The following is a 15817-nucleotide window of genomic DNA, read 5'->3' as shown; positions in this document are numbered from 1 at the left end:
TGCTTTTGAAATCCCCAGTACCCATCTCCATTTGAAACTGAAATCTCCACTGGGGTTTCTCCACGAACTTGCACATCTTGGAAAATTGTAAGAGTGATTGTGTGCTTAATGAGTCCGTTTCCACAATTACAAGTAGTGCAATGAATGGAATCCTGGAGGTGCAAAAGCTGAGAACTGCAAATAATCTGTCTCCACTAGGCATCCCATCCTTCTGTGGGAACCCTGTGCTGTGTGCTGATGGCCAAGTGTTTCACAGCAATCGCATTGCATGACTCCACCACATCCTCTGTGTGCAGTTTCTGCATGCCTGGCTGCTCATCCTCTCTCTCACTTTCTTTTTCTAAAGTGGTAAAAGGATTGTGTTTACTTTATTTAAAGTTCTCATGTGGTTTTCTTTTCTGTTGTTCCCTGAAAGTTGTGAGACTGAGCCTCTAAGCTCCCTAGACCGGTTAGTATCCCTCATTTCTCTTTATGCTGTTCTCTTTTACATTTGTGTCTTTATGTTTGTGACATCTCACTGTTTAAAACAGCAGTAACCACACACATTTTTGTCATTTGATCCTGACGTGCTCTTCAACATAACACTGATTTAAACATGTGTCCTAGATTCAATGAAATCGTCTCCAGTCATGTCACATGTCTTATACGGATTGACCTCGAGCGCTCCATTAATGTGGGTGTGAATAACAGCATCTTGCTGGCTGATTAGATCCTATGGCACTGTCATCTAGTTTAGTTTTTAAAAGTTGTTCACGTTTTGATTCTTTTATTTCAGTAAGAGGTTATATTGATAAGTATCTTTTAGAGTAAATTGCGTATTGGAGCTTCATACTTAACATGAAGTCTTGCTGTTTTTCATGTTAATGACTTAGACAAGAGTTTGGAGTAAAATATCCATAATTCTGTAACTGATACCGAAGTAGAAGGAAGGGCATATAATGAGAAACAACACAACCAGATTGAGAAGGATTTAGACATTATAGTTAACTAAGCTAGTACATGGGAGATGAAGTTCATTGTGGATAAGAGTAAAATAGGAGAGCCAGGAACCAAAGGAGGAAATATGTTCTTAATGGAAGAGTGAGGCATTGTGCTGACGCAATTATTGTGACTATGAAACTGTCAGCATCGTCCTTAGCTGCAGTAAGGGTCAGGGTTGCAGTAGTGGAGGGATATTGTGCTGTTGATGTATACGGCATTAGTCAGACTCCATCTGGAGTACTCGGGTCACCTCATCATCGGAATGCTTTTATTGCCCTTTGGGAGGTCACGGAGATGTACAATAAAGCTGGTATCCAGTTAATCTTGTTGAAGTTTTCAAGATTGTGAATGGTGCTGACAAATTTAGTGCAGAGTCAGTACACAGTCAATTTGTTCACTATCGTGAAAGGTGTAACTACCATTTGAAGCAGATAGCATAAATGGATTCAGAGACTATTAGAGGCACTTCTAGAGAGAAGCAATTGAGTGATATGGTGACAAGCGAGTAGTTGTAGTTGATCTTTCAAACCGACATGGGCTTGTAATTATTTCTGCATTTGACTTTGTGTGTCTGTCCCAATGTTGTCCGCCGGATATCAGATTTATAAAGTTATGCCTGTAATTCTTCAGAACTGTCTCCGTTTTCCCATAATCTGTTTGTCCCCCTCCTTTGTTACTGTTGTAATTTTGATTCTGTGTTGGAAGTTATTGTCTAAAGCTTTTAATCATCGCTCTCTGCTTACATTATGTTATGTTATTATAATCACTTTTCTTTAACTTTTCTGAACTCACCATCTGAACTGTACTAAATTGTGCTATTAATGTTCTAGGTATATATTTGTGATCTTTTTTATTAAAAAAAAATCATTGGGATGTGGGTTTCACTGGCAAGGCCACATTAATTGTCCCTGACGTGGGACTTGAACTCACAACCAAAGCATAAACTGAAATGGCCTTTTTTCTGTTAAGGAATGGTGCGCAGGCTGTTAATTATCAGAAGTAAATTAACCATTTGAGCCTTGGAGGAAATTGTTGTTAGTCTGGTTATCAGTTGTTAGTATTCAGCTTGTTGGAAGATTGGAAGCATTTTTCAGTCTTCTGCTGGAAAGAGCTATGTGAGAGGAACCAATTTTAAAAATACTGCTTGTTGCTTTAGATTGTATCAAAGCCCTTTTATGTGCTATTTATTAAGCAGCTCTCCCAATAATGAGTTCAACAGTGGGAATGTAATGCTTCCCTTTCTCTTTAGGCTGGTGGTGAGCTCCATGGAGGTGCTGGAAAGCTGCTTTGCCATTGGATCCTCAACTGAAAAGGTAAACTATTTGCCTTGGTGATACAAGGGGAGAAAGGGGTCTGTGCTACATCCTTGCTCAGTAAGTTGGTGGGCAGGGTCTCTTTGTTTAATAGAAATCCCTTTTGGTTTCATTCACCGCTTGTTCTATCTGAGGATATCTGGAGACCTGGTTACTGGATCAGGAGAATTGATGTCAAATCTAAAATCATACAAATTTACCTTTTTGGAGAAGGGAGCGTGAGTGTTGACAGTAACTGTATCTGTTCTCACAGGAAAAGAATAAACAGACAGTGTTGGAACTGGCCACTACGTTGCTGTCGATGCCAACTCCATCCAGTGTTCAACAACAAACCAAGGGGCTGCTGGCGAGTCTGCACAACAGTCGTGGCAGTTATCACAATCACAAGGTGACGTGTGCCTCGTGAAATGCTTTTCACACATACTTGTGTGAAACCAGTCTGTCTTTTAAGCACTTGCTGCATCTATGGGGCTTAGCATTTATGCTGGGGCCGGGAGTGGAGGTTATTGCTGCGTCAGCTCCACTGACTGAAGAACACAATGCCAGTCATTGGATGGGCTGCAATGTTGGGTGCAGATGCATGTACATAGGGTGTTCCTAAGCAGTACCAGCCAGCATTGAGCTGTTCTAAAGCTGCCCTGCTTTCAAACTGGTGACGATGGCATCAGCGAAGCTTTGATGCCAAAATCTGTTTCAGCTTGTTCACTTCATTCTTCAACTCAGGAGGAGAATATATGGCACCATGAGAGAACATGCTGCAACAAATACTTTGTTCTGCAAGTGCTGTGTCTATTAGCAGAAAAGAGGTGTATGAAAGTAGGGCGGGCATTCATCTGGCTTGTAATGTTTGAATAACATAATTACAATATCTTCAGCAAGATGTGTTCAAACATTTCTCTTCCTTGTCTGATTAGGATCAGGCTTTGCTGAATAATGCTGTGCAGATTCTGAATACTTGGAACAAAGATGGTCGTGACCTTGACCCAGAAGTGTTCCAACGACTGATAATTACAGCGCGTTCTATCGCGATGATGCGACCCAATAACCTTGTGCACTTCACAGAGGTGAAAGCACCACAATCTGACAAAGGTGAGCCTGCACATGTGGGTGAGGTGAGCAAATGCAGAAAATACTGGAAATATCCAGCAGATCCACCAGTCTCAATAAAGAGAAAGGACGGGTTCATGTTCTGAATCTAGACACTTCCATCAGGATTGGAAGAGGAGTGAGCCTCTTAATAAGACTGAGCAAGATGAGTAGGGTGGAGGGGGAAAGAGGAAAGCAGAAATCAAGAATCAGAGTACTGACTCTTGCCACAGAGAGGGGTTAATTGGTTAAATGTCCAGCTAAAATGTTTTTGAAAAGCTGGAGAGAGGTGATAGCTGGCAGATCGTACACAAAAATTATTCTAGTGAGACAATGAACCGATACTAAGAACGAAATGGCAGCAAGATAGCTCTGAGGGAAAAGGTGTGAGAAAGGAACACATGGGCGCACGCACAGCACACTTACGCCCACATGCGTGCACTCATGCATATGCACACCCACATGCATGCACACATGAACATTGGAAAAATAAAACGACATATCCAGGAAATCTGAAATATAAACCGAAAAATTGTCAATGCACAGAAGGCCCATTAGAAACTGAGAAAAGATGGCCAACAACCCAGTTGCAGATCCCCATTAGAACTATGTTATATAGAAACGGGAGCAGGTCAATCAGCTCCACGAGTCTGTTCCACCATTCTGTTAGATCATGGCTGAGCTACAATTGAATTCCATTCATCCGTCTTTGATCCATATCCCTTGATATCATTACTTAATAAAAATCTGTAACTCAGTCTTGAAAATTTTAACTGACCCAGCATCCACAGACATTTGGGGGAGCGAGTTCCAGATTTCCACTACCGTTGGCATGGGGGAAAAAATTATTTCTGATTTCACTCCTGTATGGCCCCTTGTTGTGGATTCCCCATCAGGGGAAATAGTTTCTCTGTTTCTACTCTTCAAATCCCCTCAACATTTTAATTGCCTCGATTAGATCACCGCTCACCCATCTAAATGCAAGGGAATACAAACTAAGTTTTTGCAACCTTTCGACTTAATTTAACCCTTTAAGCCCAGGTATCATTCTGGTGAATCTGTGCTGTACCCCCTCCAAGGTTACCATATGTTTGTGGAAACTAGGAGGCCAAGACGGAACGCAGGGGTCTGACCACGGCTCTGTACAACTGAAGCATCGCTACTTCCAGCCTCCTTGGATAAAGACCAACATTCCGTCAGCCTTTTTAATTCATTTTTGTACTCTGCACTAGCTTTTAGATGAAGTTCTCACTAAGAGATTGGTAGAAGTGCACACATTCCTGCTTGGTACAGAAGGACCAATGCTGTCGGAAGAGACACATGAACAGGTTTTCTATCTGCTACTGTTGCGTGGGAAAGTGACGGGACTGGTAGCTGGACGTTGGGTTGGTGGAAGAATGGCTAAGGGTATCCTTGAGGAAATGGTCCCTCTGGAAAGGAGGAGAGGAAGATAAAGATATGTTTTGTGTGGGATCGTGTTATAGGTCGTGGAAATGAGGAAAAATGATTTAACTAATGTAAAGGCTCGTTGTGTAGAAGGTGAAGACAAGAGGACATTATTGAGCAATATATTATGTGGTACACGATCCTGGACTGACATTGACTTGCAGCTAGCACTCTCCCATCTCATCAAACACCTGCAGGTTTCACTGGTCTCCCTTGTTCCAACTTTGACCAATACAGTAGGATTGTGGTGCACGAGTTGATTTTTGAACTGTTCTGATTCCTAATGTGCAATGTGGCCAGGATATTTTTACAGGAAACTCCAGGCACTAATCAGGCTCTGATATTTCACCTCCATTAAAACGTCTATCAAAGTGAATGTTTTTCACTTATCCGGCAGTATCCGTTAACTGCTCTGGGTGGGCAGTCGCAGGATTGTGTAGTGCTGGCTGTTGGTAATGAGTTTTTAATTTTTACAATGGTGTAACAGCTGCTACCAAGTAGGTGAATAAAGATCTGCCAGGCCCAAAGTCTGTTCTTACTATGCAGATAAAATAAAAACAAATTTGGCAAGTCGCTCATCCAACAGAGAAGTATTCTGGAATAAAAACAGTAAATGCTGGAAATCTCAGCAGGTCAGGCAGCATCTGTGGAGAGGAAGCACAGTTAACATTTTGGGTCGCTGACCTCGTCAGAACTGGAGTATTCGAAAAGAAAAGATTCTTAAGCACTGAAAGGGGGAGGGGAAGAAAGAAGAAAAAGGAAGGTCTGTGATCAGTTGGAAGATAGGAGAGATTAGATAGACAAAAGGGATGATGGCCCAAATTCAAATGGTAATGATAAAGTTAGAAAAACATTAGTCAAGATAGGGTGTGAATGGCGAGATAATGACCAACTGCCATTAGAGACAAAGAGAAAGAAACAGGCTTGGCAGAGGGTGGGGGTGAAGGGAGGGAGACAAAGATTGGCAGCGGTTACGATCTGAAACTTTTGAACTCTATGTTAAGTCCAGAAAGCTGTAAAGTGCCTAAACAAAAGATGCGGTGCTGTTTCTCGAGCTTGCGTTGAGCTTCGTTGGAATATTGTAGGAGACCGAGGTCAGAGTGGGAATGCAGTGGAGTATTCTGTACACTAAATAAAAATTATCTGGCATGTGGCGTTCAACCCACTGCACTTAGACCACCACCAGAGTGCAGACAAGACCTGATGGAGCATCCTGTTGAAGTGCAGGGCAGTTAATCTGAATGCCTGCAGTGTTAATACTAGTTCAGATCAAGATGGGTGACGAACGTCCATGTGACCATATTCAACCAACGGCTGAATACACTTCCATTTAGAGTACCGGGTAATTAATTTATCGGGTACGGAAATGTCCGTGGTTATGTTACTGGATGAGTAATGCAGGGGCCTGGACTAATAATCTGGAGACGTGAATTCAAATTCCACCGTGGCAATTTGTGAATTTGAATTCGTTTTTTTAAAACACAATTAAATAAATCTTAAATAAAAAGCTGGTATCAGTAATGGTGATCTTGAAGTCATCAGATTGTCGTAAAAACTCAACTGGTTCACTAATACCCTTCAGAGAAGAAAACCTGCCGTCCTTACAGCAATGTGGGTGGCACTAAACTGCCCTCGGAAATGGCCTAGCAAGCCAATCAGTTGTATCAAACCGTTGCAAAGAAGTATAATAAGAACACAAATTCACTACCTATCAGAAGTGTGGGGGTATCTTCACCATAAAGACTTTTTAACAGTTCAAGAAGGCGGCTCACCACCACCTTCTCAACGGCAATTAGGGATGAGCAATAACTGCTGGTCTTGCCAGTAATCCCACATTCCTTGAATGAACAAAGAAAATATTGGGATGGCAGATGCAATGAAATATCAGATTTTAAATATGTCTTGTTCTGCATTAAGGCCAGTTACTGACTTTATCCTTTCTCTAGAAGGAACGGATGAAAGAGATCAAGTGCACAGGAATGCAGAGGTCGAGGGCTGCAGTTTTATCATGCAGTTAGTCACTCATTTCTGGAGGCTCCATGCTTCCAAACCTAAGAATGCATTCCTGGCTCCTGCCTGCCTACCTGGTAAGACAAACAATCACACAATGACTTCATGTTTAAACCCTTTTATTTAGTGAATCAAAAACGTAACACACAGTTCGCCATGGACAAAATATACAAAAGTAGAATTCTAGCCACCGGTCACACGCAAGTTTAAAACTGGAGCTAGAATTCCCACTGAACTGTTGGTGCTTTTGTGAGTGAAACATGCTTATTTCACTATCTATCTAATACTTACACTACTAAATATGATTGTCACTGAGTTGTAATATTCTAGTGACATCTTTGAAGATATCTTGAATACTTTCACAAAAAAATAAATATTGAGATCAGCCTGTTTATAAAGTGGGAGAGCTGCGTATTAGTGACAGAGAAATAACTTTTAATTTGCTCATGTCAGTAAACACAGTTGCACTGAAATACTTGTCAAGTACTGGGAGGTTTGGTCGATAGTAAAAATGTTGACAGCATATTTCTGAGATTCGTTCTCCTCTTCAGGTCTGACTCACATTGAGGCAACTGTGAATGCACTGATTGATATTATCCATGGATATTGTACCTGTGAGCTAGACTACATCAACGCTGCTGCAAAGGTTTATATGCAGATGCTGCTATGTCCTGTAAGTATCCCTATTAAACGGAAGGTAATGCTTGTTTTTTTATCATGATCAGTTGATTTTGCAGCAACATTTTGTGAGCAATGAGCAGCTTTTTTGGTACTGGGTTAAAGAATAAGAGTGAGTGTGAATATATACAGTAGTGTTGTACAGTTGTGAAATGGTGGTATTTGTTTGATAGCATTGGTGTTAGTTATCTGTGTGATGGGCAGTATCTGTGTCTTTGCCTGGCACTAGCCAGTGTTCTGTATCACAATCAGTCTGAATTGTTTTCCCTCAGGACCAATCGGTGAGTTTTGCCTGTAAACAGGCGCTGATTCGTGTATTGAGACCACGGAGCAAGCGCAGACATGTCACACTGCCTTCCCCTCCTCGCAGCAACACCCCGATGGGTAAGGAACAAGAAATCTGAACAGTGTCTAGCAAATTCAGTGATGCGGTGTCTTATAATGTCTAGTTACCAGGACTTTTAATGTTCACAAAAACACTGAAATATTCACAATTTCCTTTTAAAAGCTTTAAAATAGTGCATTAAGAAGCAAGTGTGGCCACCTTCCTGTTGTATTGTTTAAAGGACCAAAAAAAATCCTTTGTGATAATCAGAAATGTATTTTTCTGTTCTCGCCTTGCCTGTCTGAATAAAGATATTGGAGAATTATTTCTATACAGTTGCTACATAAAGCTCTTGAATCCATTACTGCAAGGGCTGAGTTGAAATTCTCACGCACGTCAGTGTGTACACACTGCACCAGGACACGTCAGTGTGTACACACTGCACCAGGACACGTCAGTGTGTACACACTGCACCAGGACACGTCAGTGTGTACACACTGCACCAGGACACGTCAGTGTGTACACACTGCACCAGGACACGTCAGTGTGTACACACTGCACCAGGGCACTGCCGACACTGGGCTGTGATGTTTTTCTGTCCATGTGACTTTGCATTGAGGTGTAAGACATGTATCAAATTCTTAAAAGGGCTTGACAGGGTAGATGTGGAGAGGCTGTTTCCCCAGCTGGCGAGTCAAGAATTAAGGTCACAGTCTCAAGATAAGAGGTTGGCCATTTAGGACTGATAGGAGAAATTTCTTCACTCGGAGGGTTGTGAATCTTTGCAATTCTGAACCCCAGAGGGTTGTGGATGGTCAGTTGCTGAATATATTCGAGATCAATGCATTTTTGGATTCTAAGGGAACCAAGGGATATAGAGATAGTGTGGGAAGATGGAGTTGAGGTAGATGATCAGCCATGATGGTATTGAATGTCTCGAAAGGCCAAATGCTCTACTCCTGCTCCTATTTCTTATGGTCTCTGGACTGAGCTGAGAAATATCTTCACTGACGGTTGTGAATCTTTGAAATTCTCAACCTCAGAGAGCTGTGAATGCTCAGTCGTTGAGTATATTCAAGACAGAGATCGATAGATTTTTGGGCACGAAGATAATCGAGGAATATGGAGATAGGGTGGGAAAGTGGAGTTTGTGTAGAGGTTCAGCCATGATATTGAATGGCAGAGCAGGCTTGAGGACCATATGGCCTACTCCTCCTATTTCTTGTGTTATCTGGACTGGAGCCCATACTAGACGAACAGGAGCTTCAGAGCCAGTGGCCACAGTACATTGGTTTGCAGGGAGAATAATTATAGTGTAAGCATCTGTCTCTATTTGTTCTGCAGGTGATAAAGATGACGATGACGACGATGATGATGCTGATGATAAAATGCAACCATCGGGAATGGCAGGCAATGAAAATATCCGTCAAGAAAGTCAGGAACAAAGTGAAGTGGATCACGGAGACTTTGAGATGGTGGTAAGTATCTTAAAAAGATCGATGGTGTCTTGTCCACTGTCGAAAGTGTTGTGTATGTATAATGTTTGTACAGTTATATTAGACCACTAAATGTATCTTCACCCTGTATACACTGTACCTGTACCACCAGAGGGTGCTACTGGTGGAGACCTAAGGGTCACCTGCACACTGCAGGTAACCAAGTATAAAAAGGAGCTCACCTCACTATCTTCACTCAGGAGTTGTAATAAATGGACTCAGATCACAACAGTTCAAGTCCCATACCTTACTTCGTAGAGTCATTACTAGGGTACTTACACATACAACAACCGGCGACAAGATTACGAATTTCCACGTGCAAAATGGCTAACCTTAGCAACTTTCAAGAATTCGCTGATGGGGAAGATTGGGATGCCTTTGTGGAAATGCTCGAACACTTTTTCATTGCAAGTGACCTGGCAGGAGACGACCTGACCTCGCTGGCTGATAAGCGCAGAAGCTATCCTGCTCAGCAGTTGTGGGCCCACTGTCTATGGTCTTGTCAGGGACCTGCTAGCCCCAGTGAAGACGACAATCAAAATGTATGCGGAGCTTGTAACAATGATACAGGAACAGTTCAAACCTAAAGAGAGCATCCTCACAGCCAGACACCGGTTCTACACCCACCGGCGGCCCGAAGGCCAAGAAATTGCAAAATATGCTGCAGACCTCAGACGATTGGCGGCACCGTGTGATTTTGGCAACCACTTTATCGAAGCACTGAGGGACATCTTTGTGATTGGAATCGGCCACGAGGGCCTCCTCCACAACTCCACAAGCTGCTCTCCGTGGGCACTACGGTCACCCTGCAGAAGGCAATTAAAGTGAGCCAGGCGTTCATGATTTCGGTCTGCGATTCAAAGAGAATGATGCCTCACCCCCAGGACTCTAACCCGCAAGTACCGAGAACCAAATGGCGCCTTTCAGAGGCAAGGCTGCTACCCCGAGTCCCACAACCCTGAGTCTGCCATATGGGTCCAACCGACCAGCCCCATGCTGGAGCTGTGGAGGAAATCACAGGGCCCACCAGTGCCGCTACAAAGACTATACTTGCAAAGGCTGTAACGCGAAAGGCCATCTGCAGTAAATGTGTAGAAGAAATTTTACTCACCGAGTCGCTGAAGAGTTGGTCGATCACCTGGGCTCCAGTGCTGATGAAGACGAAGAGAGAGTCTATGAGGCAGGAAAGGTGTACAGAGTGTATACCTGCTCCACCGAAAGTTCCCTGTTGAAAATGGAAGTCGAAATCAACGGTGTTCCAGTCTCGATGGAGATTGACACAGGGACGAGCCAAACACTGATGAATCAGGCGGCCTTCAAGAAACTCTGGGATAATCCTGCCGAACTATCTAAAATGCTCCCAATCTAGGTGAAGCTGCTCACTTACACAAACGACACCATCCCAGTCGTTGGCAGCGTGGATGTCCAGGTGTCCCATGGCGACGCGATGCACAAGTTATCTTTGTGGATCGTTGCTGGTGATGGTCCAATGTTGCTGGGAAGAAGATGGATGAAATCAATCCAAATCTGTTGGAGCTGGGAAAGCCTCCAGACCCTGGCGATCGACATCCTACGCGGCCCCAAATTTGGATCCATCACAGCACCTGAAGATCTTACCATCCGACTCGACTGCGCAGTGATGACACAGACCGCACAACCCAACAGTGAGATGATCCAACCCAAATGACCAGACCTCACCTTTCAGGCTCCAGTGGCAGGACTCTGAGGGAAGATGATCGGTGCAGAAGGTAAATTCTCAGCTTCCGTGGCAGAACCTAAGGAGAAAAGGATCACCGCAGCCCACCTTGTGGAGAGAAAGAAGATAGTGCCCGCACCACAAGGGTGAAGCACCTGAAATCAAGATGGCCGTGACCAGACCACGCGGGGCAGCGTTGAGGGAACCACACGTGATGCCGAGCAGCGAACCAGATTGGGTAAAGAAGGCCCTCTTAAAGGAGACCGGCAACCCAACACAATTAAAGGGACAGTTCCACTCTTTGCACAGCGATGCCGGTGATGCTAATGAAAAAGATGTAATTAACAAATGCAAGCATCTGAATATACCGTTGAACAGCGATGCCAATAGGATACATGGAAGTGATGTAATTGCCAAATGCGAATTTGTAAAGACAACCAAAAATGCCGAGTCGGCTGATTGCGGTCGGAGCCAATGTATCATGAATGATGAAATGATGTGTGATGCCGGGTTCTACATGTACGCCGACAAAACTAAGGGCAACCTCTCGTGGGAAGCTCCCAGATCCAGCGGGCTACCCGATCATGTAGCCTGCGCCTCCGGGACCAATGTGATGCCCCAGGGAGTGTGGCCACACACGCAGAGGGAGCATACCCACTGCAGGGCCAGCGATCAGTGGATGGCACAGACACTACCATTGGCACCCTGCCCCAGATCGGCCCTACCCCTCTGGCCACCAGGGCCAGGAACAAGAGGCCAGCACCCTCCAGCCCTCCCGACGGGACCTGGGATGACCAGGCTTCCACCACCGCTGAAGGGCAGCAGGGAGACCCTGCAGCCCTCAAAGGAGGACAGGGAGGCCACACATTCCTGTGGCTCTGCCCACTACTAGGCTACGACAGAGGCCCTGACATTCAGCCAAGTGAGCAATCCGAGCCCACCCAGCTGGCAGGGGGCGCAGCGCCACCATCAGACAACCTGGACACAGTCCGGTTGCTCTGGAACTAGCATCCTCACCCACCTGCACCCACACCCCAGGGGCAAGACTGTGATACCATGTCTACCTTACCTGTAATGTGTACTTGTTCCACCACCGCAGAACCTAAAAAATGATATAACCAATCCTAATTTTTATTCTCTGTACATGTACGCCAATGCAGATGTCGAGTCACACATGGTCTATGTATGGGGGGGGGGGAGGAAATGGATGTAGTCATGGGGACACATGGATCACACCCAGAACCCACACAAACCTCACTACACCCTCCAACTGTCCACTGCTGACCATCTCCCAATGTCGTGGCAATAAGGCCTTGGGAGGTCTACAGGGAGAAAGCCATTCCCAAGCACAGACCAAGTGTAAGGGCTTTGGGCACTCAAGTCGAGGCCAGAGCACACACTGCCAAGGCCAGTGGCACAAGACTTGGGGGGTGAGTGGGGGCGGGGGGGGGGTGATGTTGTGTATGTATAATGTTTGTACAGTTACATTAGACCACTGAATGTATCTTCACCCTGTATACACTGTACCTGTACCACCAGAGGGTGCTAAAAGGTGGAGACCTAAGGGTCACCTGCATGCTGCAGGTAACCAAGTATAAAAGGGAGCTCACCTCACTGTATTTTCACTCTGGAGCTGCAATAAATGGACTACGGTCACAACAGTTCAAACACCATACTTTACCTCGTGGATTCATTACTAGAGTGCTTACACATACAACAGAAAGTACAAGAACAAAAGAATAGAATAGTCATAGTTAGTACATAGAGAAATTTCCATGCTCCAGTCTCCCTTTGCAGCTCTGGGTACAGCCTAGAATTGCAGTAATTTGCAACTTTCCACAAAGGGCGTAATTGACATGAAAGTGGAACTGGAGTTGACTGCAGCATTGTGGCACAGCACAGTGGCACTCCATGCAAGTAGTTTCTTGGCCATGGTTCCCTCAGTTTAAAGTTCCAGATATCAATACAACATCAACTTGCATTTATACGGCACCTTTAATGTAGTAAAACAAAATTTGACTCCGAGCTACATAAGTAGGTTATAGGACAGGTGACCAAAAGCTTGGTCAAAGAAGTATGTTTTAAGGAGTGTCTTAAAGAAGGAGAGGGGGGTTTAGGGAAGGAATTCTAGACCTTGGGGCCTGGGAGCTGTTTATGGTATTACTACGTTAAAGATGCTATGTAAGTGTAAGTTGTTGTGATTTCTCTGCAAAATGAGACAGTAAAAGTAAAATTGTAGGAAGAACTGATGAAAAAAAATTTCAGAGCTCTTCACACTTTACACAAGTGATATTGTCACCAACACGTGTTACTCCAGTTCCAAGATAGTGAAAGTGGACATAATGAGCCAGTACTGTAAAAATTTATTTTTGGAATATTTTTCACCAGTAATAATTTTGAAAAAAGTTACACTCCACTGCTTTCCCAATCTGCTTATGACCAGGATTGTTCCTTTTTCCCTTCTTTCCCAGTCGGAATCAATGGTTTTGGAGTCGGCTGAAAATGTTACGAATGGAAACCCTTCCCCTCTGGAGGCACTGCTGGCGGGAGCAGAGGGCTTCCCACCAATGCTGGACATCCCTCCAGATGCAGATGATGAGACAATGGTGGAACTGGCGATCGCACTTAGCCTGCAGCAAGATCAACAAGGTACAGCGCAATTGCTCTGATTCATCTGCAGAGTCTGGGGCGTTATGGACTGGGGGACTCTGGTTCTGCTCATCCAGTTTGGCTGACTTGTAAAGGACTGAATAGAATGAAGAATGCTTTTTTAAACCTAATTCCAGAGAAAAAAAGCTACAAATGTTAGAAATCCAAAACAAAAAGCAAAATGAGAAAAGCCCCTTCAGCCCATCCACCACCTTTCTTTCGAACCTGGAATCAAACTGGAAATACGCAGCAAGTCTGAGAAAAAGAACAGATCGGTTCATGTTTCAGGTGGTCCTTTGTCAGAGCTAGGCAGCCTGGATGTCACGTTGAGTTGTTACTTTGACTCATCTTGTTTAATCTCTGCATTGGCCAGACTGATAAGTGAGCTTGTAGACCGAATGAATTTGAAGCCTGAGAAATCACACACTGCACTGACTGGGTGCAGCCACTCTGGATTTGATGGATGCTATTTGCAACTATTTTTGTAATTGAATGGTTTATTGATTCTTGAAACAAATATTCCAGTTACTGTAAACCAGGCAGTGTGGCTCTGCTTGTATAAACATAGACTCAGCATCTTGCTCATGATGTCATGCTGATTGAGTACAGGTTTCCTGAATTAGATTTTTTAGTCCTCATTCTGTTCTGTGTATGGAAGTATATTCTTCCTGGGATCTGCACTATGAATACATTTCTGATTATGTTTTGCCCTTAACAGGTAGCAGCAGCAGTGCACTGGGTCTACAGAGCCTGGGACTGTCTGGGCAAGCACCCAGCTCCTCGTCATTGGATGCAGGCACGCTGTCTGATACCACAGCCTCAGGTAACTATATTGACCAAATCTGGTATAGATTGAAAGGAAAAAAATGTTTGCATGAGCTTCTGATTTGGGCCTTCATGACATCAGTTGTTGTTGGACAATATGATTCAGGGTGGGGTTTTAATCCTGGCTCGGTGGTGTAGTGGAAACATAGTCACATTGTATTAAGAAAGAAAGAAATTAAAGCATGTTAAAATTAATAGAGCAGTTTTTATAAATAACAACTATAGTTCACTATAATTAAAGATAGTGTTAACAGATTTCAAAACTTTAAAATGTCCTGATCAATGTTCCCTCTAATTTTTTTTTGTGCGCAGCCCCTTTGACTGACTACACGGCCCATTCAAATTTTCTCCATGTGTGGTTTCTTCCATGTAAAAGCCGGTGAGCGGCCAGTGTAGGACCTCCAGACCACCATGCAGCTTAACGAGAATGTTGGTCCTGATACAATTAATAATTCCCAGCGCAGAGACATTTAATGTTAGTTCAGGTAGTTGAGCACTTGACTCCCAATAAGGTCAAAAGGCAAGCCCCAGGGTCAGCCTTCACTTTCTGTGCTTGTGTCAGACGGCCCTGGAGTCGAACTGTGCACTCCCTATGTGTCTCAGGTGGAGTGCTGTCAATTTTCAGCCCTGCAGATGAAGAGAATTAGTCCCATTTGAATCACCCCAATTGAATTAAATCTCATGTTGGTGAATCGCAGAGATTGATAGGTTGTGGAGCACTCTGTAACCCAGATGATCCCATTCCTTGGCTGGAGGGTGATTATGTGGCTGTGAATGGAGATGATGAGATGGAGAAAGATGTGGAATGTGAAAAGAAAGTGCAAAGCACAAATGAGTGAAGTTTCTGATTGGTCACTTTAGTTCTGACTTTACATCTTATGCAGCTACTTCATGTAAGAGGGATTAAATAAATAAATAACATGAGTAAAATGGGAACTCAGCATTTAAAACAAGTACTATTTAATAGTTTCCTCTCAAATACAATCCCCAGCCAAGTACTGGAAGAAGTGATTTGCAGGTTACAAAGTCATGTATTTCCTTCAGAATGGAAGTACTCCGAGCATTATTACATTATAGTACTATATACAAGCTACAACAGGGGAAACGGGCCTTTCAGCCCAACCAATCTGTGTCAGCATTTATCCTCCACATGAGCAAGTATCCCAAATCACATTACTCACCCTGTTCCCATTTCCCTTCATCTCCTTCTCCTCCATCCACCTCTTCAATCTAATCTGGAATTTTGATACAGTTTCTTCCTGAGCCACTAACTCTGGAATGAGCCTCACAGTTGTGTGTGTGAAGAAGTTTC

The 15817-nt window shown here is 43.9% G+C and overlaps 1 protein-coding gene across 10 annotated transcripts in view; it reads left to right on the top strand.

Moving 5' to 3' along the window:
- The window catches only part of ubr4 (ubiquitin protein ligase E3 component n-recognin 4), a 206153-nt gene that overhangs the window by 97686 nt on the left and 92650 nt on the right, over window positions 1-15817 (top strand). For 6 of the 10 annotated variants that reach the window (XM_070860353.1, XM_070860349.1, XM_070860348.1 and 3 more), the window contains 10 exons: window positions 416-448; window positions 2231-2294; window positions 2548-2682; window positions 3209-3383; window positions 6773-6913; window positions 7388-7509; window positions 7787-7898; window positions 9184-9317; window positions 13503-13680; window positions 14399-14503. In XM_070860353.1, coding sequence (XP_070716454.1) covers window positions 416-448; window positions 2231-2294; window positions 2548-2682; window positions 3209-3383; window positions 6773-6913; window positions 7388-7509; window positions 7787-7898; window positions 9184-9317; window positions 13503-13680; window positions 14399-14503 — 1199 coding nt within the window. The remainder of the gene's footprint in view (window positions 1-415; window positions 449-2230; window positions 2295-2547; window positions 2683-3208; window positions 3384-6772; window positions 6914-7387; window positions 7510-7786; window positions 7899-9183; window positions 9318-13502; window positions 13681-14398; window positions 14504-15817) is intronic. The other 4 variants (XM_070860351.1, XM_070860347.1, XM_070860352.1 and 1 more) reach the window with 2 other exon arrangements.

Source organism: Pristiophorus japonicus, chromosome 18 (genome assembly GCF_044704955.1).
Source record: "Pristiophorus japonicus isolate sPriJap1 chromosome 18, sPriJap1.hap1, whole genome shotgun sequence".
NCBI lineage: Eukaryota > Metazoa > Chordata > Chondrichthyes > Pristiophoridae > Pristiophorus > Pristiophorus japonicus.
Note: the sequence above shows the minus strand (reverse complement) of the source record. Positions and strands in the feature narration are given on the sequence as shown.